The sequence below is a fragment of the Limulus polyphemus genome, unplaced genomic scaffold (assembly GCF_000517525.1).
Source record: "Limulus polyphemus unplaced genomic scaffold, Limulus_polyphemus-2.1.2 Scaffold581, whole genome shotgun sequence".
NCBI classification, from domain to species: Eukaryota; Metazoa; Arthropoda; class Merostomata; order Xiphosura; family Limulidae; genus Limulus; species Limulus polyphemus.
The window spans coordinates 17,922-44,737 of NW_013666191.1; the positions used below are offsets into that span (position 1 = coordinate 17,922).

The 26,816-nt window shown below is 29.8% G+C and overlaps 1 protein-coding gene across 1 annotated transcript in view; it reads left to right on the top strand.

The window, feature by feature from the left end:
- Positions 1 to 26,816, top strand: part of LOC106459246 (neurobeachin-like protein 1) — a 58,905-nt gene that overhangs the window by 16,669 nt on the left and 15,420 nt on the right. Inside the window, exons 9-18 of the mRNA XM_022385697.1 lie at positions 2,134 to 2,274; positions 5,171 to 5,301; positions 8,966 to 9,075; positions 11,971 to 12,088; positions 14,273 to 14,370; positions 15,754 to 15,870; positions 16,927 to 17,132; positions 22,895 to 23,067; positions 24,503 to 24,597; positions 25,666 to 25,782. Of these exons, the coding sequence (XP_022241405.1) occupies positions 2,134 to 2,274; positions 5,171 to 5,301; positions 8,966 to 9,075; positions 11,971 to 12,088; positions 14,273 to 14,370; positions 15,754 to 15,870; positions 16,927 to 17,132; positions 22,895 to 23,067; positions 24,503 to 24,597; positions 25,666 to 25,782 (1,306 nt within the window). The remainder of the gene's footprint in view (positions 1 to 2,133; positions 2,275 to 5,170; positions 5,302 to 8,965; positions 9,076 to 11,970; positions 12,089 to 14,272; positions 14,371 to 15,753; positions 15,871 to 16,926; positions 17,133 to 22,894; positions 23,068 to 24,502; positions 24,598 to 25,665; positions 25,783 to 26,816) is intronic.

A 26,816-nucleotide genomic window follows, 5' to 3' on the forward strand; every position in this document is an offset into this window, starting at 1 on the left:
TTTAATATTGTAATGATTAACTTGTAAGAAATCAAAACTATAATATATATAAATATATATATTTCCCTTTATATATAAAAAGTCAGAGCAATGTGTGTTCAGTGCCTGGTGACTTGTGGTTTGAAATTCGTAAGTTCTTCTTAACTTCAAACTCTCTTTTTCTAATAACTAATTTATCTTATCAGCCTTCTTGTTGATGTTGATAGTTTTAGGACTATTTCTTTGCTTTCACCTTAAAGTTGGCTCAGTCTGTTCATAAAGGTTTTCTTTCATTTTCTTTGGCTTTAAGTGATTGAAAGATCATTCTTCTAATCTCCCCTTCAAACTAAATTGTTTCTGATGTGGTGTTCCTGCTTTTAATCATTATTTCCTTCAAACTTTTAAGGACCATTTTGTACTTCCACTGATCATCAAATCAAAAACTAGTTTTGTCCATACCTGGCTGTAGAATTCTCTAAATTGTGTTTTAGAATTTTTATTTTGGTTATGTTATCTCTCATCCTGTGAATTTGTTCCAATAAGAGTTTGAAAGTTAGATTTTATCCTTTTTATCTACCCTGATGAATATGCAAAATAACCTGTTCCAGACCGATGACCACCTTTCAGATATCGAGTGCACACCTGTGCATCAAATTCTGCAGTGCCCCAAGGAACCTTTCCTGTAAACAATGCAATTATTAATTATTTTTTAGAATTTTTCTGCCCAACCTAAAGCATAAGTTTATATTTTCTAAGAAATTATCATCCTTTGAGAACATAATTCTCAAGGTTTCATTTCTTATGTGTTTTTTTGTATTTTTTTTCCTCTGATTTTATTAGATAGCTCGTCTTTCCCACCTTGTTATGCCTTCATAGCATGTGATCAGAAGAAACACTAATGTAGTTCAGTTTTGAAAATAGCTACAGAGCAAGATTAGATACCACTGAATGCATGTTATAAATATTTATCTCAATGTAAACTGAATATAGCAGAATGAGAAGTAATTTATGGTTTTATGGAATAGTGAAAATAGTTAACTCCTGCATAGAACAGTGGAATGTAGTAGGATGTTTAGAAAATTTTTGAATAAACCACAGATCTGAAAACTTCTCTAGTTTCTTTAGATGCTCTTTTCATTCTTGAAAATGTTTTTATATTAACGTATTTGTTTGAAAGATGTGGAATTTTCCTTCTATGGCAAGATGTGCGGTAAGCTTTATTACGTTTAAAGAATATGGAAGACGACGGAAAAATATTCTGAGAACTCAAATCTTTATTTATTGAAAAGAAACAATAGTTATTAAATATAAATTGATCTCAACCAAGAATACTGTTAGCAAAAATCTGATCTGATGTCATTGTGATAATTCATAACATAAGTCACTAATAAGTCTTTGTAAGTTTTCTCTATATTTTTTACAGAATTGGTGGCTACTACAATTAACAAAATAAAGTATCAAAAGAAATATATTGATGAAATTTAAATTGATTGTATATATAATAGAACTTTCTGGTCCACAATAAAAAAATTGAAATTCTAAGACAAGAATAAGTATTTTTAATTTCTTTTTTCAAACTGTTTGTTCACAAAATATTTGTGATGTTGGAAAAACACTTAGTTCAATAAATCAATTTAACTCAAAAATACGATACCCTATAACCCCTAGGGTATCGTATTCGTGAACAAAATATTTGAAATTTCACAACATGAAAAAATTAGAGAAAAAGTTAATCAAATTATATGATATTTGAAATCCAGGACTAGATACTCTTTTATTGTTTTTACAAACTAGTTACTATTTGTTAAGTTTTAACAAAGAGTCAAAGGAATTGGTTTATTATTTCTGCTGTGGGAAGAAAAAATCAGCAGTTGTTAATTGCACACACTCCTAGTCTGTAAAGGGCTAAGTTCTTGCTATTTACTGAGTTTATATATGTATGTACACATACATTTTATTAACTCCTAAACATTACACTTTAAGTCTTCCACATTACAAATATATAAATTTGTAAAGTAGAAGGCTTAAGGTATAATATTTAGAGGAATCCTTTTAAAACTAAAATGTTTTATTGTACTTTTCTCACTTCGTAACATTTATTTTACAGTTCCAGAGAGTTTGTTACTGGATTTTTTCATTATTATTTTTTTATAGATATGACCACTTTGTTGACATCACAGGGATGGTGGAAAAATTCCATTATGGAACCCATTACTCCAATTCAGCAGGAGTTGTTCACTACATGGTCAGGATGGAACCATTTACATCACTTCACATTGAACTCCAAAGTGGCCGGTGAGAAGAGTTACATTGTCACATCTGTACCTTGTGTTTAATAGCTTTTTATTTTTATTATTATTTAAGTATTGTAGACAACTTTGAAAATGATATCCAAAACTTTTGTTTTTATGAAACTTTTAGTTTTTAATTGCTGAACTGGACTGCCAAATTTGTGTTTAACAGTTTTGTCTCACTTACACTGGTTACAGCCATCTTGAGGTCTTGAAAACTCATTGTTGTTAAGTGTACAATTATTATTGATTGTTCTACAGACATCATTCAGTTTGTTGAATTTTTATTCTTTTTAACACAGATGAGTTTGTAAGTTGAGTTGTTTTTAAACATAGTTTGGTGTGAAATCCTTCACTTCTTGAACATGAATGTGTTGCTGATCTACAGAATTTTTGTTGTGTTAAACTTCTTTATTTTTGTGATTATTTGGATTCATGTGGTGATATTCTAGATACATCTTTCAATTATGTTTCCATAGATTTATGCATGTGGCTTTGAATTGTACAGATATCTTTCATTAAAGCTATTTTTCTATTTGCATATCACACATGATTGCTTATTATGAATTTTTATTAATTTTATTCATTTGAGAAACTTGTATTTCTTTGTGTTTGCATTTGGTGTAGAAACTGTTATATTTTGAGTTAAACAAATTTATTTTGAAACATTTATTTTCTGTACAGATAACTTTCAGTCTTGATATTATCAGTTTTCTTTTTGTGGTAAATAGAGCTTTTATAATTAATAGTGGTATAAAAGCCCATCAAAAATGGCGGGAAATCACTGGAAAACAGAACTATTCCATATAAAACTGCAATACGCAAAAGAAATATAAAATTTCCTTTCCCAGGAACATGCTACATATTTGGTAGCTTTGGATAAAAGAGTAAATCATACAATGACCATTGATTGCATACACACCTGTTCTTCTTTTGAGGCACAGTCATCCTTTTCCCTACAGATAATTGATATTTTCAGTCTGTTTTAATATAGGCTTTTTCATAATAATTCCCAAGCATAGATTTGTGCTAATTTTGGAAATTATTTTTCACAGCCATTAATAGGGTGCAAATGCACTTCCATATCTTTGGTCATGGGAGTCCTCCCAGCTTTCCTATTCAGATTCTACCCAGCTTGACTTCATAATGATGTGGTGTCACACACATAACACCATGCCTGATCTGGTCCTGGAAACTTTCTCCTTTACAGGCTTTTATATAACAGAAAAAGTGCCAAAACTTAGGAGCTATTTATGCCTACATTAGTGATTTAATTCAACTAAAATGGGAACATGCAATCAAAAGAGAAAAGTATAGGAGAAAAAAGTGGAACAAGGCTCATGTAACTCACAACATTTGGAGAAATTGAGCGTGACTGATTGACCAACTAACTGACACTTGACTTTTATGATTATAATATATGTGTAAATTATGAGTTAATTACTGCTATAATTTTTAAATTATACAATATACAAATCCCAACTGTTAACACAAGATTTCATTTGGTTTAATTAAAGGAAATAATTCCAATACTTTATATTTAGTTTATATAGGGTTGTAACATAGTGATTATCTCCACTTATGAGCATAGCAGGGTCCTGTAGTTAGTGTGCCAAACTGTGGATCTGCAATTCCATCATTCACATCCTGTTAATTAAAAACTATTCAAATTTGTATCTCCATTTTGGGTTCATAGGTGTATTATAAGAGTGATGGTCAAATTCCACTATTCATTCAAACGATAGTTGGGAGTAGGTACTGTTGAAGAACTTCCTTTCCTCAAGTCTACCAGTTCAAAATTAGGGATGGCTATTCCAGATAGACTTTGAGTAGCTGTACAGAAATATCCAAAAAGCAAACAATTTCTATGTAAAAGTAATAGATCGAACAAAAAGAGTATTTTCTTAAAACATCGATTGTTGGAATTACAAACTGGAGTCGGTATGTTTTGTGCTTACAATGATTTTTCATTATGAAAATAAACAATTAGATGAAAATACTATAGTTTGACACTGTTCTAAATAACATTTTAGTAAATTATTAAATTCTTTAAATGTTGTTGGGATCAGTGAATTTTTTCTTCAAATAAACTGATGATTATGCACTATCTACTTTATACGTACAGCATCTGTGTAGTAAAACATTGTGCATTCTCTCCTTTTACATTCCACAAACATAGACATTTTTTAACCTGAGCAATATTTTTTTCCAGGTATGTTCAAGAAATCTGACTATTAATGGTAGTTTTTAAATAATTTTATTCATTTGGTTCATTGAATTAAAAACAAAATTTTTATCTTAAAGGTTTAAATATTATTGCATGTGTATATTGTTGTCAGGGTATTCTTTTGTGTTTCTGTTTTGCTACTATATAAACATCTATCAGCTTCTTCTGACATACAAAAACTGCACTATCCTACAAGTGTCTGTCCTGATTCTAAAACAACATTCTTGAATATTTTTGTTTTGTGCTGCTTTACACATACCTTTAATTTCTTATTATTATATAGGGCCTGGCATGGCCTAGTGGTTAAGGCATTTGAGTTGCAATCTGCAGGACATGGGATCAAAACTCATCACTGAAGATGCTCTTCCTCTAAGCAATGGAGGTGTTATAATATGACAGTCAGTCCCACTGTCCATTGGTAAATAGTAACTAAAGAGTGAATGGTTTGACTCTCTACTTTCCCTTTAATCTGTCACTTCAAACTTAGGGACAGCTAATGCAGATAGCCCTTGAGTACCTTTTTTTAAAATTCAACAAACAAACACTAATATACTTCAATATATTTGTGGTAATGCTTTACTGACATTGTGTTTCTTACATTAAATGCTTTCACTTTGTTAAAAACTTCATGATATATTTTTATTATGAGGAAGTTAATTATTTGCCTTTTTAGATTTGATGTAGCTGATCGACAGTTCCAGTCCATAGAAGCCACCTGGCGAATGTTAATAGAAAATCCTAATGATGTTAAAGAACTTACTCCAGAGTTTTACTTTCTGCCTGAATTTCTTGTTAACATGAATGGTAAAGTAGTAAAATTTAATAGTATCTCTTTGCCCACAAACAATATTATGAATAATTTTATGGCGTAAATGAAAAAAGCTGAAGTTGGTAACATTTTTGTACAAGCTGTTTATGTATGTCCTCTTCTGAAAAATGTTTAAGATTTTTGTTTAGGTTGGGGATTAAGCCCTAGTTTAAAATCAATGTAAAATCATTGAACCAAATTTTGACATCTTGCAACCTGACATTTTTTCATATCAATAAATGAATCTTATTATGTAGTCTAAAAACTGCTGGGTAAAGAATTACTCAGATGTGTATATTATCAGTATTTACATATACCTGCTAATGTGAGAAACGGTACAGTTTGATCAGTAGATTGTTTGCCCAGTTCATAGATAGAAAATTGCTCATCAGATAAAAAACAGCTGAAATTAATTTCTCTTTCATTAAAGCTTAATCAGTTATTAATATTTATAAAATTTCAAGGGAAAAAATGATACTAGAACCAATTAAAATGCCGAACAGTATTAAACACCTTTGGCCTTTGATTCCAAAACAGGATAGAGCTGACATGTAAATCAAAAAGCACATTATACAGGCCAACCCACTATGTTATAGAGTGCTGTTATTGCAGTTTTAAATTTCTCATGGTATGAATTTTGCTACTTACAATAGACACTAATACGTTTTTGGTTTCAAGTTACTAACTTATCAGTAACTTCTGACCAAAGCAAATTAACTAAATATATCAAAACTATAAAGTAACTTAGCAAATAATGTGACTAATTTTGTATATTTATTGAACTTAAACACCATAAAACAAAACTTGTAAAAATCATACAAACACTGTTTTAATTTTGAGTAAGGTCTCTGATGGCTGAGCAGTAAGCTTTGAGGGCTTATAATGCTAATAATTGGGTTTTGCTACCCAGGTTGGTTAGAGCACAGATAGCTTATTGTTTACTTTGTGCTTAACAACAAACAAATTGAGAGTAATAAGAGTAATGGGATTAGTCACTTAAAAAATACCAATAAAATATGTAAATCTTCTTTAGATGACAATCTCTATTATCAACTAGAATAAGCTGGTGATATATTTTATTCATCATTAGTAGCATTGGTACAGCTATTGTTTTGTTGGATTTTGCATAGTAATTGACATGTAATTTCAAATTTTTTTATAGGCCTATTAACAACTTGTTTTGTTTTTTTTAAATATGAAATCAACACTTTATTATTTATTTACAAAATACTATTTGATGTGAAAATATATTATCCTTAAGATTTTTTTTTATCATAATTCTTTATCTCCCTCTATCCCTACCAATGCACTGTCCTCAGCCTTCCTCACATAATTAATAGTTTGCTAACATTTGCTTAAATGAACTATAAAGAATACTAAAATAAAAACAAAATGCTTAAAACATTTATTTTTATAACTATAGATTGATTTAATACATTTATAAGGAACCTGGTTTATTTATGTAATTTGAAATGGAAAAACGGGATAAAAATTTTTACTTTAGATCACGTATGTTTATGAACATAATGTATACATACATTTTTATCATTGAAAGTACAATGAAGTTAATATTATAAACTATATTTATTTACTTGAAAATAGAAACTAATTTCAAACTGCTATGAATATGAAGTGTTTAAGTAAAATAACAAAAGTTTATTTCAGTATTTGCTTTGATAATTAAGACATTTAAACAACAGAAAAATAAAGCTTTCATATTGGAGCAAACTGATCTTGACACACTTACACTTGCAGGTTGATATTTGTACACTTAACCATGGAGCTTGATAAAATTTGGTATCTGCAGGGTTGAGAATGTTATATTAAAATGATTTTTAAGAAGTGAATCAACAATCCACGTGATAGCCACAACTGATATAAGGTCATAGTGAATATCAAAACTACATTTTGACATATTCACTGAAAATTGATTGCTTTTTGGGAAATATATGTAACAGTCCTTTCTGATGCAAAACATTCATATTCTGAGATTATAAATATGTGTTTAGATCAGGGGATTGGAATTTCCTAGACTAGGATATATCTTGTATTTAATGGCATTAGGAAACAAAGGAACTTGGATGACCTTGGGACACCAGGACCATCCAGAAAGAGACCTGTAACAAGTCATACCCCAGCTGTGGTGAGCAAAGTGTGGTGTCTTGTAACAGGTGAAAATGTATGAACACAAAGGTCAATGACAAAAGCCATTCACGTGTTCTAGATAACAGTATACAATTTAATGAAAAAGGGTCTCCATCTGGAAATAAGGCCAACAGAGTATGGGCTCACCACGAAAAGGCTTCTAGTTTCAGTCGTACCTTTTATTCAACTGTTGCATACCTCAAACAGCTGAAGAATGAAACAGGTACTCACATTATTCCATACAAAGACATACTAGTAACATAACAGAAGTTGCACCTATGACTTTCTCTGTATTTGAATCATAATAATGGGCACTGGGAAACCATTATCCATGTACACTATATGGATTGTGGAAAGCCTGCTGGGAGGAGAAGTATTCTTTGGCCATTACAGGCTTACGATGGAGCATTTTACAATGGAAACTATGCTACAGGTCAGTTTCCGTCATGCAAGGTTGTCCAATATAGCACGACCGAACATTGTGATATGGAATGCAATGGTGTTTTGTTGCTCTAAAATAAATTTTAATATAATGTCCTTAACCCTCTGTATCATGTGAACGTAAAGTTTAGCAAAAGTGGTAAGTACTCACCTTAATTTAGAACTTTATTATCAGTTGATAGTAGTTAAGCACATGAAGAAAGAGCTTATTTGTTTTTACATGTATGGGATCTTCAGATAAAAAAATAAGTTTACTTAAAAGAATTTACAAAAATTAATTCTTGTTTCAGTTAAATAGTGCTGTGGTTTTTTTTTCATCTAAAGACAGAATTAATTTATTCATCAGTGTGTAATTTTACCTCTTTACTAATTGAAAAATTTGTATACTTTCTGCTGATGACAGCATTCCTTCTTGGTGGGAAGGATCATGTTAAAAAAGTATATTACTATTTCGTGAAAACATCATGCTTTCTTTGGCAAAGGCTAGTGTCATATAAGTATCCTAGTTTTACGGACACTGCATCCTTTCCTGGTGCAATAACTAGTGTTCACAAGAATTTTGGTATCAACTGTTGACATTGTGCTTTCTTGATGCACAGAACAGTTTACACAAGCACTTTAGCTTCTACTTATAACTTTATGCTTTTTTGGTGTGAAGTTTAGGGTTTGCAAGAATTTTAGTATCAACTGTTGACATTGTGCTTTCTTGATGCAAAGAACAGTGTACACAAGCACTTTAGTTTGTAGTTATAACTATACTTTTTTGATGTGAAAGTTGGTGTTCACAAGTGCATTTCTTGATGCAGAGATAGTGTTAGATAAGAATCTTGGTTTCTACTGATCACATCATACTTTAATGGTACAAAGGGTTAGTTTTGCTTGAAAATTTTAGTTACTGTTCACAACAGCAGGATTTCTTGGTGCAAAAAGACAGTGTTTCACATGAATCTGTTGTTTAGCAGTGTTAACTCATGATTGTAAAATACAGTTTTAATTTAGTGCCTTTGTTTTGAGTGAAGGTAACTTCTGTTTTTCCTTCCAGTGTGTAATTGTACATGTATATACTTGTTTCAGGTTTTGATCTAGGAAGACTTCAAGGGACAAAGGAAAAAGTTAATGATGTCAAGTTACCAGTCTGGGCAAAGTCTCCTGAAGATTTTATCTATAAACACAGGAAAGCTTTAGTAAGAGTTCTAAATGCAGTTATGAAATTGATAGTTTATGGATAATTCTCATTCATTGTTATGGTTTCAAACACAAATTTGAAGCTACTTAAGATAGTGCATAGTGAATAAGTTTTGGTGATTTATCTAGTTGGTGGATTGTATCTATTTTTCAGTTGTATTCAAATTGTCAATACATCTATTCAATTACAGTTTTAGCAAAGTTAATTATTTTATATTTTTATTACTCATTTAAACCATTATATAACATTTTCTGTGTATTTCAGTGCCATATTATTTTAAGATTCTAGGTATTTTTTACTAGAAAAGTCAATTCTTTGGCTATTACTTTGAATGTTGTAGTTGAAATAAGTAAATATGTTATTTTTCATTATTTTTAACATTCAGTGAAATCTTTATATTTCCATTTAACTTTTAAATACTTTTGTTTCCAGTTGTTAGCTTAGTAAAATTTATTATAAGTGTAGAATTATTATAGATTTATCCTATGATAGTTCTTGATATTGATGAGGTTTTCAACTCTGTTTAGGCTGAAGATACCCATAATAATTTCAGTCCTATATTGCTTACTTATTACAGAATTCAAATAAAATATTTCTCAGTTCATTTTCATACTAAAAATATGACTGCCAGATAGGTATTTAATTTTTTCCACCTGACAAAGCTATTTTTTTTATACTTTTAATCTAGCTAATGTTATTTTGGGAGTCAGTGTAATATTTTCTTGTTTGACATCAATAAGATATTTTTTATGATGTTTTATCCCAAATTTGTTATTTTGAAAAATAGAAAATGAATTATCTATAAAGTTTGAACTTTTATAACTTTTTTATCTATACGAAATATCAATTCCTTAATTTTAGAACTTGTAAACTTTGTGATACAAGACTTGATCAAATTAAAAGTTACCTTCACATGTGAAGCCTTGTGAAGTGGTGTACATGCTGGTGAGTTAGGATATTAGATTTATGAAGTCGACTTTCATTCTACCCAGGTTTTGGTTCATGATTTATCCAGTTGTTTTAACTGATGCCATCATAGCTGTATTCAGATACCGTACAAACATTTCATTTTTTAGGAGCTTATGATTTCTCACTTGTATGTCTCCTTAGGAGGCATAAATCTTTCTGTAGTGCTTCATTATGATGAGTCAAATCTGCCTTAGTTTCTCCCATACAGATGAGACAGGCATAGCCTTGTTGCTAGTTTGCATAGACTATGAATCAGAAGATTCAGGGTTTGCATCCTATTGCTCCAAAAAAACAGTATTCAGTGATGATCATGTATCCTTTCAGAAAAGGTTTGTGACCTGTCATGTACCAATTAAAAACAAAATTTTACCCATTGACTGGTGCAAAGGGCTTAGCATGGATCGGTGGTTAGGGCACTCAATTCACAATCTGAGGGTCACGAGTTCAAATCCCTCTTACTAAACATGCTTGTCCTATATGGCTGCCAACTGAGCCAGGATGTGAAAATGATTTGCTTATAAAAATACCAATTGACCACAAACTAGTTGGTATTAAGGTTGTTATGGAGAAGATTGGTACAAAATGGCACACACTTATTACAGTTACCAAGGTACACACACTACATCAAGTATCACCATGTACTGTCATGTACTGGTTATGTTGTGAAAGCAGTTTAAGTACATATACCTTGTTTCACTTTTCCAGATGGAGATCTTTTCTTGATTATGTTTTCTGGAATTTGGACAGCTTTTGCCACTGACCTTTGTTGTCATGGATTCTCACCTATTACAAGATGCCATACTTTGCTTACTATGGCTGGAGTAAAAGTTATTGCAGGTCTCTTTCAGGATAGTCCTAGTGGCTGAAATTTGTCCATATTCTAAATTCCTGATCTGAACTTATTTTTATGATCTAAACATACGAATATTGTGTGTTGGAAAAGGCTTTTACATACACTTCCCAAAAGAGAGCAGTTTTCAGTGGCATCGCGCTATCTACAAAATGCCAAGCAATGTCGAAAGGTTACTTTATTACCAAAAAATAATAATACTTGAACAGAAAGTAAAATGAAACTATTGATATCAAAATATAGTTCTGATACCTACCATTCTACCACAACTTTATATTGGTTGTGGTTGTCAAGAGACGTATTCTAAATCATTTTGATATAACATACTTGTTATAAATTTACTTTGAGAGACAGTTTTGTCCATATCGATATTGCAGTTTCATTGGGTTCTTGATACAGCCAACCATGGAGGGTTGACTGGTTTAAGTTGGTAATTTTACAACCCTTTATTGTTTTTACTTCTGGACCATTTTGGTTTTATATTGCATCTTTAATAGATTTCTGCCTGTTCTGTCAGGACATGTCTCAGTTTGTAAATTTCATTGCAGATGTATATACCACTACTACAGGAAACTGCATGATTCTATTTCTTATTTGCCTGCTACTCTTAATTCTGCAGTTATGTTTGAAATTAGTTTCTCATTGCATTTCTTTCACTGGATTTGGAGACTTCATAGTAAGTAATAGGGTAAAATTTGCTGGCATCCCTAGGTTCTTCCATGATTTATTTTATGTTCTTTAGGATCTCTCTTTTTTTATTTAACTTCAGAATCAATGTAATCCATCCAACACTTATATCACTTGTTTTAATAGTATTTGTATTTAATTACTGGTAGTTTTCTTGTTTTAATTAGGAATCAGAAGATATATTAAAACATTCACATGATTAATGAACCTAGATATCTTGCCTCTAAGGAAACAGATTATGTACTGGCAAACAGAATTACTGTATATGTAGATAAATTAGTTTTAGACTAGAATAAGGAACTTAAGTACATGTAGTAAAATATATTTATTGATAGTCATGATCTTACAAACAACTTACTGGTTACAAATAATATTCAATTTGATTAGGAGTCGGAATACGTTTCATCACACATACATGAGTGGATAGACTTGATCTTTGGCTACAAGCAGAAAGGACCTGCAGCAGTTGAAGCCCTAAATGTATTTTATTATGTTTCTTATGAAGGTAGGAACCTGTGAGGTCGTTTAATGAGTTGGTTAAATATATACTTTTTTTGTCATTGTTGTATTTTCATTTGAAGGTCTTGATTTATTTGTAAAATTTCAGTTTGTTGTAGTTAGTGTGTTTCCCTCAACTTTCCACATGAAAGTAAAAAGTTATCATGCGAGTTAAATAAGTTAATACACATTTTGTCTTTATGTTCTACTCTTGTGTAAATATGCTAAATAATAACATATTTTGGAAGATCAATATTAATAGTGTTTTTGTGTAATTGCTGTATTGTAAATCATACATACAGTAAAAGTGTCAAAATTAACATTGTTATGTAATGAGCCATTTTAGGCTTTTACTGACATTCATCCATTGTTTGTTTGTTTTTTCTTCCTTTAGCATTTTATCTACAAATTCAAGCTTATTTAACAATTTTGATAAGTTAATACTTTGTGTTTGTAAAACAATGTTTCTATGATAATGTTACTCATAAAAATCAGTTAAATATAGTAAAAATAGCTTTTTCAGAAATTTTTCATTTGAAAATGTAAAGTTTATACTTTGAATATGATGTATAATTTAATGAAATTTTAATCTTAAATGTTTGATTAACAATGTTGATATCCAAATTCTAGGTACTGTGCTTTGTTATTATTAGTGAAAGAGCTTTTTTTTTTTTAAAGAATAAGTTCTGTTGGATAAATTTGTTAGAAAACATCAAGAAAACCTTGAGAATTAGGTAAAAGGATATCATCAATATATCTACAAGTATTACTGATGTGCAAAATGTACTTGTCTTCTTTTTAACCAATGTTTGTAATGTATGAAAATTCAAGTTGTAATAAACATACATCCATAACTTGTGGTTTAAAGTTACCTCCCATAGCTATTCCTAGATGTTTTTGGAAGACACGTTGGCCAAACTGTACAAATGTATTGTCAAGAAAACAATATATAGCTGGTAAAATTTTTTTTATTGTAAAACAATGATTGTATCAATATCATAGCAGTATTGTGTGACATTATTTACTTTTTTTTATTTTTCCCCTATACCAAAAAATAGCCATTTACAAGAATTAAATTTTTATTATAAGGACTATTTAACAATGTTAGCTTATTAAGCTGGCCAAAACAAGCATGACTTTTACCATGGTGTGCTGGATCTCACTTGGGGACACTGTATGGCTAAAATATTTAATATGTTTATATATGTTAGTTTTTATTATATATTGTGTTTGTTATTTTATTGTAGTAATTTTTGTACATTGTACTATTATTATTTTTGTTATGATGATTATTCTGCATTGTTCAAACACCATAATTAAATTAAAATATAAAGTATCTTTATGTGAATAATCAAAAACCTGGACTACACTTTTAAATGATTTTGAAACTTATTTGCAAAGCATATGCATAAAAGGGATAAAAAAATCCCAGTTATTATCAAATATTGATATTTGTAGCTGTAGTTTTTACATTTTCTGGTGAATTTATTGGGGGGACATATAAGTAATGAATTCATTACTAACTATAACTCATTTTTTCTCATTTAGTATTGATCTTAAAATTTTATATTCATATTTTTATAGTTATTGATTTTAAATCACTATTCATAAATAATCTTATAAGTGGTACAAGAAACTATTAATGTTTTTTCAAAGAACATGTACCAATATGAGCATAGAATAGCCCATGTCAGAAGTAGATAAAAATCATAGCATAAATTCTGAGTCAACATAACATCCCACCATCTTTGCTTCAGAGTAACACTCATGTTCATTGATCATCTGATTATGTGACTCAGTAGATCTATAGAGAGTAAGCTGCATGGCATGATTAGAGTTTGTTTTTTAGAATATTTCTGTCATACTTATAATGGAATAAGAATGACAGAAATATTATAAAGACCAAACTCTAATCATGCCATGCAGCTTACTCCACTAGTGTATGAGTATGTTCCTAAATACATGACTTCACCTGCTTGAGTTGACTAATGCCAACAATTAAATCATGAAGGTAGTCTTTTGGAAAGTATGGGAAGTTGTCTGTGCAGCCATAAAATCCATTCAGAAGGTAAATACTGTTTGAAATATGACCAGTCCTAGTCACTGTTTAACTTTTTTTTTTATGAATGTTTAGGTACAACTTTCTCTATCTTGTGTAAAATACAACAGCCTGCTTGTTTTGGTAATGTAGGTGCTGTAGATCTTGATGCTATTAAAGATCCAATAGAACGAGCAGCTACAGAAGGCATGATTAATAACTTTGGTCAAACACCTTGCCAGTTGTTAAAGGTAACAATATTTTGTGATTTTTATTGCATGTTTTGTTGAGGATTTGTAAACTGAGTGGTAGTATTTATTGATAACATCTCTTATATGGTCATTTTGATGACCTAATAATATGTTACTTGTTTATGAAAGCACATTATGCTAATATAATAGTAAATTGACAAAGAATGATTTATAAGCATAATGAAGTGGTTTTATATTGGGAAACATAATACATGTTTCGACAGAACATTGATCTTCAGACCTATGGAAGTAATGGGTGATAAACAATTTTTACAAATGTTAAAATGTTGTTAATAAGTCTTGTTGTAAAATTGATGGTTGAAGGCCAGAGATGAAATTCTCTCACTAGGAATGTTTACACTGAATATGTTTGCTTGCTTGATATATGTAGTTTTTTTTATTCTCAAAGAAAAAACTAGTAAAATATGTCTGTTGAATGGGAATGCACTTTAAATTCTTTAATTTATTTTAATGCAACATAACATGTCATCTATCTGCAGTTCAAAAATTACTTTTCAAATTAAGTTAAGATTTACATTTAAAAAAATTTTAAACTGAATCATAATTTTACTAAATTATTTTGAAATCTAACAAAAAAAAAGAAGAAGAAATATATTATTGTAATGTGTTCTTTTGGATTATATGGTAAAAATAATGCCACATCCAGTCAGAATAATGCTAATGAATTAGTTTATTTCTGTCTTAACATTTATTACACATTTACTTTCATTTTGACAAAGGTTGTATGCTTAAGTTCAAATATATAATTTCGAGAGAAATTTTGAGACTAATGGCACCACACCTAACTTACTTATAAACTTACTTGTATAATACCTCTGATATTTATATTGTTCCCTTGTTTGTACATACTGCCCCAAATTACTAATTCTACAGATGTCTTAACTTTCTTAAATTATATACATATATTGCATTGTCATCATGATTAACTCCCTAGCAAACAAACAACTAAATTAAAATATTAAAAACATAGCTTACACACAATTTCTTTGAAGATTGATCTAGAATATGTTTTTGTCAGGTGTTCATTATTATGTTGGATGATTTTATTACCTATGGATGGAATGTCTTACATTTTTTACAGTTAGTTATGAAAACGTTATTTAAACCTTCATGTATATAAGAGTTAAGCTCCACAAACATATTTATGTGGTCCTTGTGAATGATTTGTGAATAAGATTTTTTTTCCTTTTTGTGAGTAATCTTTGTATTGAAAGACTTGTCTATGAAAATGACAATTGGAAAATAAAAAATCAAATGGTTTTAAAAAGCTTTATATCTGAGGCTTTTTTTGTCATTTATATCATCTTGTTAATTTCTTTTAATATTATTATTACTTTCAAAACCTTGTACTCCATATTTTAGGAACCTCATCCAAAAAGAATGTCTTTTGAAGAAGCTATGCTAAGGATGTCAAAGGTTGAGACTCGTCCCCCAAGTTTGTTCTTATTTTTACAGAATCTGAAGGTGTTTTTTATTGAGGTAATTGTGTTTATATTTCATATTATGCTAGTTCTTTTTCTAAAAAGCCATTGGTGCCACATCAGATTAATGAACCAACTTATAATATTTGTCAGTTATAAAAGAACTACTACAGATATTTTCCAAAAAACACACACCATCAAAAAGAACACTTACAAATTGTTAATTTTTGTATTTATTTTATAAAATTTATATCTTACCATTTACTACCTAATTATTATTCATTTTTTCAAATAATAAGTCAAACTTATCAAGTGACTCACTCTCACACTAGTCAATCTCAAGCATAGATTTTACTTGCTCCTCTCACTAAAAAACATCTACTTTTTCAAGAAATAGTTGTATTGTTTCCTGCTTTACTTTGTATATGGAAGACCATCACATGAAACATAGTATTTCTACACTTTGTGATCCAGTTTTGTAATTGGCCAGCTACAGAGAGAATGTGAAGTATAAAAGCAGTTTGGTATTTTCAACCTGATTCGTTTCTGATTTGAAAAAAAGCAAAAACTCACTGTGAAGTCTTGTCATCATTTCTTTTGTTTCTTCAAACAGTTGATGTTCATGTACAATTTAACTTGATTTTCAGTAACATATGTTTTTATCTTTTATTATGTCCATTTTTTTTATCATATTCATAGTTTGTAGTTTCATGGGAATTATTCTTAGATAAAGTTTTATTCTGAATTGTTTTTTAGTAACTGTATGTAGAATTTGTTTGAGTTGCTTGTACTGACTTTGATGTATTCTGTTTTCCTTCTAAGCCAGTTCAACATTTTGCAGTGACTTTTTTAGTGTACTTAATGCACATCTTTTTTAATAATAATTATAAACTTTGATTTCCACTATTTTCTCCACATTCTATCTTCTATTTTGAACACTAATTTCATACTTGCTGGTAATGTATAAGAGTTTAGTAAGTTTATTGTGTCTGATGATCATATCAGTGGAATTTATTTTAAACCATTTATCATTTTTATTGATTGGAATTTGATATATTACATTAGTTGTGTTTATTATTATGTGCAATTTTTCACACAATTTTATTTTTCCTAGGCTTCTACTAGCAGCAGCCCACTGGTGTTTGTTGCTGTACCAAGAAGTCCTGCTCGATCCTTCATTCAACATGGAATGTTAGAAGCTTTAGTGACAGTGGGACAGAATGGAGTTGTTGGAGTTCATGGTTGGCTTCCTTATGACAGATCCAGGTTAATTCCCAACTACTTCACATTTGAAAAGGACCCAACACTGTCAAATAACAAGTAAGCATCTTAATTGAAATATTTGACAAAGTTTAAGATATTCTTTATTATAAATGAAAATATGTTTCTTTATTTTTCTGTTAAGAAAAATCTAAATACTTTCTGAATATTATAGTAATAACTTTTTCAATTTTTTTACAAATATTTTCTTTTTATCTAACTGTTCTTTTAATAAAGTGTACAAAAACTAACTATTATATATTTTAAAAATGATTTTTACATGCTGAAAAGTATCGGGAGACTGAGTAAAATTACAGTGGAGTTGGAAATGGATTTCCCTGTGGTTCACTTTATTTTTTCATAGTCTTAAACTGTGTTCTGAAAGTGTACCAGGTGCGTGAAGCCTATGTGATCCACAGTGTTTAAGATTTAAAGTTTTGCATTCCATCTAGAGATATATATCTTTTTGATCAAAATAACACTTCTACAGTCTGGTATCTAGATTTAATAAGACATCTTTTTTTAGTATTATGTCCACTCAGAAACATGTGCAGTCATGTTTTTAGACCACAGATATAGCCTGGAATGTATACAAAAGTTTTAGAATATAATTTCAGCTGTTACTTCTTTGGTTTAGGTAATAGGGTTTTAACCTTTCCTTAACTTTGAATAAAAAATATATATTTTTCATTCATTATTTCCAAGCCTAATCAGCCTTAACTGCTTTAATCTCATCAAAAAGTGGTTTGTATTTTCTTTTATGACCTGTTTTATTGGACTAAGCTTGCATGTTGCCCATGTGTAGTTATAACAATATAATGAGTGCATGAAAGAAAAGAACAACCAAAAATTATTCTAAAAATCAAGTTAACTGCAGTTGTTTATTTTCCATATTCCTCCTAATTTGTCCACTGCAGTTCAAAATCAGATAGAGTAAAAATAGAATTTCTGATCTGGTGCTGAGCAGAAAGCTTCCTTGGAAGCGACTTATGGAAGACAAAAGATAGATCTGAAATGCTATTTTTAACACACTTTTGATTTTGAGCCACAATGGACAACTTAAGAGGAGTATGGAAAAGTAAATTAAAATCTGCAGTTAAGTTGATTTTTATAACAATTTGTAATCTATTGCTTTCCAGTAGCTTGCTATATTTCAGCATTTAAATCATATGCATAAGATGGTTTCTCTCCTAAAATGTAATGGATTAATCCCTGACACGAATAATCAGACCTTCAGTTTTAGGCATTTAGTGAAAAAAATAGGAATCAAACGTATTGGCATATATTTTATAGGAAGTAACTATTTTGTAACACACAACTATTAAATAATGAAAGTGAAGTTTATTTTCTTCTTCTTCTTTGTAAGAAAAAAAACATAAGAAATTTTGAATGTGAAATATAGTTATGACCCATCACTTCTTAAATGGTAATTTTTCCACTTTCTTAAAATTGCACTGAAGTCAGTAGCAATGAGTCTTGAGTATCTCCACTCTCAAGTTTGCCAGCAGCTCTGTTGGCTTCAATTTAGGCCATAAGTGACATCAGTGAGCCACTTCAGGCATTCCACTTGGGTTTAAAGATTGTCCATAATAAAACACTAACAGACAAATGCACACAGTATATGCTCTGTGATTTCATAGAACTACACTGTCATTCAAATACATTTGTTACTTTTTATTTTTCAAATTTTAATTTTTTGCTTCCAAGAATTGTAGGGAACCAATTTATTTTGTGCACTATATATATATATATGTATACTACACAAAATAAGTTGGTGCTCCAGAAAATATATATATATGTGTGTGTGTGTGTGCACTACAACATTTTTTTTACAAATGTTCTATATAGAAATATCTTTTAGGCTATATATTTCAGGAATAAAAAACATGAAAAATACAGTCTTGTAAAATCATACTTGATGGCAAATATTTCTTCTTTTTTCACATTCCTCTTAATGAGTACTTTCATGTTTCTAATCAGAAGTGTGTAAAAAAATAGAATTTTAGGCCTATTTTTTTGTTTGTTATATGCTACTCGTTATGTTGGATTTATAGAAGTCGGAAATATCTAGGATTGATATTTAGAACTAAAACCTTCAGATAACAATGTCCATAGATCCTTCAAATGAATTTCTAAAGGTTATAAATTAACAACTTCTATTTGTAACGAGTTTTTCTTGAATCTCAATATTATTTGCTCATTTAGGTATCACTGAGCAAAAGAATTGTCTACAAATGCTTTAAAAAGATAACTCCAGTAATGTGCATAAATTAGAGAGTACTCAGTCATCATATATTTTAAATTCAAAACCTTTTAGGGCAGGTATTTCAGACCCTTATAATGTCTGAAAGCAAAACAAACACATATAAAGCAAATTTGTAATGTGTTTCTTAATATTTTGTGTGACCACCCTTAGCTGAAATCTCTGCCTGAAACCTATGAGGAATGCTTTCTTCAAGCTTTTGGAGATACTCACTCAGCAGTAATTTGAATTCCAGATATCTTGAAGTACTGTCCAGAGTTTCTTCTTTGGTTTTGGCTGCTTCTGCTTTTTTTTTTTTATTATCAAGATTGACCCACATACATTCAACAATATTAAGATTTGAGCTCTGTGGAGGTCACAATAAGCATGCAAAGGTTCCACCTGTTTCCTCACTTTTAAGGCACTGTATTAATGCATTCACTATATGTTTAGTATCATTATCATGCTGGAAAAAGATGTTCTTCTACTAAATGATGCCCAGAGGTGTGTGGTGAATTAGTATTTGCTTATATCAGACAGAATTCAGAACTCCATTAGAGATCACCAAATCTGCTTGTGGTTAAACAGCTCCGTACTTAAACATTACTGCATTATTTTTACATATAGGTGTCCCATTCTTATACTGTCATGACATTACTATTTCTAAAAACTGTATGCTTCAATTTTCAAAAGCTGTGTGTGTATTGTCAGTTATTACATTCATACATCTAATGTATTTTAGAATTAATTTGAACCAAACATGGTTTAGAAGGTTTTAAATAAATATTTTAGATTGACAGTATTACTATATTTCATTCTGTGCATCTTTTACAGAGGAAAGTGAATTGTGATATCTAATTTATGCACAGTAGTGTATGTATACACACAACACTATATACAGTATTGGAAATAATTAAGGAAATAGTGAGTGCAATGAGTATACAATACAAATGTTAAGTGATTGCTTTCCATTTATTGTATGAAAACTAGCTGTGATTGGCTATTATCCAACCAGTTTAACAGCCTTAGTAGCATAATACCTGTAAAAGTACAGCAGTAATGTGGTGAATTCACTGGTGGATCCCAGGACAGAAATTTGTCATGACATATGTTTTGAAATCAACGTTACTGCTGGTGAAGTCTACTTCATGTGACAGATTAACCCTTTCATGATGGGCTCAGTATAAAATACACAAGTATTTGCACATGTTATATATTTATACTATAACTTCTAATGCTGTATATGTAACTTCACAAAATTTGGTAGACTTTTAGTAATGATTCCAAATCTTTTGTACACAAAAAATCAGATTTTTTAATGAAGTATTTTTACTAAAGATTTGTTTGGGAAAATATCAAGTCTGTTTTGTTACTAGTCCGAGTGCAAAGTGATTTTCTTGTCATAATTAAAAAACTATTCTTCTTCCCCAAAATCTCAAATATTATTTTTTTATCTCTAAAATGTCCTAAATACATTTCAAACGTTTGTTTTCAGTAAAACTTTATATTTTGTCTGTTATTTTCTCTACCACAACTATACAGAGTCTGTCAATTTGACCTTGTAACCACCATAAGAAATTAGGAAATAGATAGAAATTATGCTTTTTTCGTTCTAGAATGACTACAAATTATAACACAAAAACATAAATGTTTAGTCTAATTAGCTTACATCTCATAACATTATACATTTATATATATTTATTATATTGACTTTCCAGTCATGCCTGGCTAACAATACAGAAGTTACAATGACACGGCTCACGTGCTCTCATGTTACCGTATCCAATAAGTCAATATTTTAATATATCTGTAGGAAAAGTGAAGATGACACTAATACTGTTGTTAGTAGAAGAAGTTGAAATAGAAATGTTCAAAACTGATATTAAATAACTTAGAGTATACTCTTTACACAATAATAACAATTCTGTAGAAATCTTGCCAGTGTTCTAGGTGTGAATGTTATCTCTAAAACAGTAAGATATACATTAGTATGAAGAGGGCTCATTGTATGTGTAGCTTTTCAAAAACCAGTATGTAGAAGAGATAACCAATCTAAAAAGATTAAATAGGCATCACACTTCAAACAATGAAATAAGCAAAGTTGGATTAGCATGTTATTTACAAATAAATCCAACTTTTCAATTGTTTGTCAACAATCAAAATTAATTTGTTCAATGGCAGTGAAGAGAATGATATTATGGTCAACTAAAGCATGCCTAGGGACCAATAAAAGTGTGGAGTGCATCTCGGCCAGTGGTGTTGAAAATCTACATGAGATTGGTTGCACCCTGATTGCTGACAGGCACTTTGATTCTTATACCTCATGTTGGGCAGGGATTCATCTCCCATCAAGTCATTAAATCAAAGCATGCAGAATTTTTGGGAAGGGAAAAAGAGGTCAATGGAATAGTTACAACCTTACAGGTATATTATTAAGGCTGTATGGGCTTATTTGCAAACTAAGCAGGTCAAATGGCAACCAAACAACTTGATTGAATTGTGGGGTACGGTACAATTGGAATTATATTTCACAATAAAATTGATTAATTTATGGTAGCCTGAAAACAAGATGTATTGTTCTCTTTGTATTGTATGACTTATTCTGTTTTTTTCTATGATATTTTATTTTAATAATCACAAAATTTCTACTTAGTTAATCTATTTTTTTGTTTTGCAATTCCTGTATGTATATCACCTGTATTTTTTCCAATTCTGTATATCAGTATTATATTTAGTACTGTCTATAAACTTGCTAAGTTTTCTTTGGATACCTTTAGATATCATCATCATCAAAAAATATATACTTATCTTTAGTCTACAACGATATCCACAATTTTCTTGAATATAAGTCTCAAAACTACCACGTTACGTACAACATTTTGGTAAATATACATAGACTATAACATCATATACAGTTGTTTTGGACAGAAATATCTAAACTGTTGTGTCATCTATAACTGTTGTATATATTTCTGGGCTACTATATAATTAATAATACATTTGTAGATGGTACTTATCATCCTTCACATAATTTGATTAGGTAAAAAGCTACTAAATAATGTTTTGAGATATATCTCATGCTGCTAAATTGTAAAAAGTTCCATCATACACAGTGCAGATTATAGTGTTTGTTGACTTGTTTTTATATATTCCTTGTTCTGCATTAGTTTCGACCTGTTAATAATAATAATATAAGTAATTGTCACAAAATCCTGTATTCATTTTAGAATATAATATAGAATATAGTTTAATTGAGATTTACTTTCTGGTACCAGTATATTGTTACTGATTTGATGATTTATTTTCACTAAAAGCTAGTATTGATTATTATTAACTTGCACCAGAAGCTGTCAACCAAAAAAAAAAGTTCTTAAGGTCATAAATGCATCATATTAACCTATCTAGCAATGTATGTGATTGTAGTTTTGTTAAACCTCATATTAGATAAGTATAATTTGTATAGTGAATGAAAAGAACAACTTGAGACCTAAACATTATGTATGTAGATATTTGATGTTATTTCAATTTATTCATATTTATAGTACTAGTGTATATAAAATGTCATCTTATACAAACTCAGGACAACTAGACGTGTGTCTGGACCATTTCAGCCTGGCCTAGAAATCACCAGCAAGCTTTTTGTAGTTACACATGATGCCAAGTATATCATTAGTGGTGGTCATTGGGATAACAGCCTTCGTGTGTTTAGCTTAAGTAAAAACAAGGTTGTTAGTCATATCGTCAGACATATTGGTAAGTAATGTTTAGCTTTGATATTTTCTAATTCAAAGAGAATGAAAACTGTGACCTTGATTTAATGGTAAAAGTGGCGTGGAGTCAATATGAAAACCCACTAACTTTTTGAATGCACTTTTTAAAATTATTTATGCACCAAGTTGCTTGTGGATCCATGACTATTAGTTACATATGAGTCATGAAAACATTTAAACAAAAACATCAATATTGCAGTTCATTCTACTGGTTCTTTCTGTGATTCTCTATGTATTTTATATAGCAAATGAACAATTTCACACAATTTATTTGATTTGCCCTTGATACTGTTTTACCTGTTTAAAACATAACTTAATGCAGTATGTGAACCCCACTTGTAAGTCTTCTTAAAATTTGTGTTATTTCAGTAATGTAAACATTTAGTTATAAGATATATGTTCAAGTTACAGAGAGAATCAATATTGCAATCTTGAACTAAGTCTTCTCAAGATTTGTATTATTTTAGTAATGTAAAAATCTAGTTGTATAACATTATGGTTTTTCTTTAGAACCTCATTTTTCAGTATTTTGAAAGACAAATGGCTCTTGTACTCATGAAAGTACTCAAAGTAATTAAATATCATTCTAAAAATCAAGCAGCACTTTTGTTGTTTTTTTTCCTATAATTGGGACTTCTGTTGTGTTTCTAATTCGAGTCACATACTTTTTCTTCTTTGTTTACCCACAAAATAAAAATGGGATGAATAGTTTTCTGTGGTTTTTCTCTGATGAACTGTTTTTAACTTATAAAATACATATTTACTCTTGGTCTTAGAAATGTTTACAACATGGAATTGCAACAGTCAATGAGCTTATACGTCTTTAATAGCATTTATATGGCCTTTTGAATTTTCTAGCACCGTGTTGCCTTTTATGTTGGTGAAAATCAAAAAGTAGCTGATGGATACTAATCACAAGAGCCTTAAATTTATTTTATTTTATTAATGATGGTTTGAAGTATGTGCAATTTTTTTTATGGCAGTGTTGCACAGACACATTTTCCAGCACCTTCACTTCAGTGTTTGTGCTTTAGTATCAGTGTTTCTAGCAATAACTCACAAGGCTTAATACACAGTATTAATCTCTCTTCTGTTTAACCCACAACACGTTGCTTGACATTCCTATGATAGTCACAAGCTGAAGTGCAGTAATTCTATTAGTAACTCTTATATTTCTCTTCTTTTTAATTATTGACTATTGTGAGAAAAGACTGAAAACTCAAAAGCTCAGGTTTTCCCCCATGTTTATTTTGATGTTTCTCTGGCAAATCTATTTTGAAGGGATTAGATTTTTTCTTATTTTGTATTGGGATTTTTTGTGTGTGTTATTTTTATTTTTTTTATGAACTTACAACCCTACTTATCACCTGATACTGTGTAACTATATTGTAAATATCATATTTCCTTACTATTTCCAGATGTCATTACTTGTCTTGCTATAGACCACTGTGGAATACGACTAATCTCTGGGTCTAGAGACACAACAAGCATGGTTTGGGAAATAAACACATTGGTAAGCTAAAACTTCTAATGATTTATATCTAATACCATGAGCATTTGTGCAAATTTGGTACTCTCAAGTGACACAGACTTCTGGCCAAGTGAGGAATACAACTACTATATTTGACTCACAGGTGATAACAGTACTGTTGATCATTGTGTGTGCTACAGTTTCATCATAATAAAATACAAATTACAAATTGTAAAAATTTACAATGTTTGTGTAAGCTTATGTTATCATATATTTTCCAGTATTGTCCAAGTATAATAAAGTCTACATATTAAATCTTATAAAATGTTGTATACCATGCATGAGTAATATATGTGTAATTCCTGTATCATTTTGCAAGGTAAGAAGTATATGTTTTTTTAATTAGGAACCATATAAATATGAATTTAAAGATAGATTAAAATAGGTATCCTATTTTGTAACATCACTGTCCAGAATTTCCACGTAAAATATGTTGTTCATGTTGAAGAATTCCGAAATGTAACAAAGTAGATATATATCATTGTAATAATAGGTCCAGCCAATGTATTTGATTGTTATATACACTTATGTATGTAATAGAATCTTTAATTATTAAGGAAAAAAAAATTTTTATGATACTTTAGTTCTAGAGTATAAGAAGTAATATTTTTGTCTTGGGATACTGGAAGAATAATGATATAGATGTTTTTTAATAGATTTTTGTAATATAATGAAGTATACTGTTTTTTCTATGCTTCAAACCATGGCATTAAGCAATTGTAGTGTGTCTAACATTTTTTTCTACTTTCACTATAAAATAAATTGAGTTTATGTTATACCCCCAAATTTATATGATTGTTTTTTTTTCTGTTTCTCTGCTTTACAGTAAGATAGCTATTCGTCATATTTGATGTAACTTATCTTATAGTAAATAATACAAAAATAACAAATATTTATCATTGGAGGAAATAGTAAAGTTCATTTTATGTAAGTTACCATAAGATAACTTTTTTTTCTATTACTTACTGCATCACTAAAGGAAACTAAAGTCCTTTTTTTTCTAAAATTAGTATAAAATAACTATGATTTTTGTATATTCTTTACTTTAAGGGAAATTCAGGAAATCTTATCACAGCCAAACCTTTAAAAGTTCTGTGTGGGCATGAGAGTGAGGTCACGTGTGTGGCAGTTGCCACTGAACTGGACATGGCTGTTACAGGCTCAAAGGTATGATAAACAGTATTTAACCTTCAAATATTTTTGTATGTGTATAAAAACAAATTATGCAAGTAAAAGTAGTTCATGCAACTGAACATTTTATGTTAAAATTTAGCCTAGAAAAACAAAGTATCAAAGATATTTTTAGATATGAGTATTTCTAACTTATACCACTGATGTAAAAGTAATTGTTTAAATTGAAAAGCTTTTTTTTTTCTACAACTAGTTAACCTCAGAAAGATATCTTGTGATGTGATTACTATGTGAACGTTGAAACTTATGTTATGAATTGTTATTGTGTACCAAAAATAAAAGTACAAAAACCAGATTAAGATTAATGTCAACCATCAGAATTCCTGCTCAATAGACCAAGATATAAAGGATCTCAGCACAGTATGTATGCAACAATGGAAATAGTGTTGTGATGATTTCTTTGTTGAGTGGATATTTTTGGATTAATCAGAAAAATATATTGCAAAGTCTTGCCCACTTAATGGTAACGAAAGTTTTTATTTCTTAAATTACAAGTTCTATACTTACTTCATAAATAATAACAAACAGTTACTTACTTGCAAATTTTCTCATGTTTGTGTTACTTCTCTTATCTATTTTGTCATTAAAACATAAACTCATTATACATGGTATTGAAGTAATAATAGACAAACTGATTAACAAATTCATTAACCCCATTGCAATGGGTCACGTGTCAAAGGCCATATCATCGAGTTTGTTGACTTACATTCAAAATTTTATTGAACTACTATTTTGTGAATTTATATCAATAAGTTTGGTATCAAATTGTAGATTGTAATTAAATTCTTAATTTAAAAGTAAATATTAAAAACATCGTTTTTGTGTGTCACGTGGTATGTTGAATGCAGCATTGTTTCAAATTAGATGTTTGTGATGTCAAAATACAAAATCTAAAGTTTCATATGAATTAGGAACTCAAACTACCGATATTGGCAAGCTGTATTATAAGAACCTCTTATCTTTTCTGTTTGCTAAAATACCACTCATGTTCTGAATCAAACACACTGGCC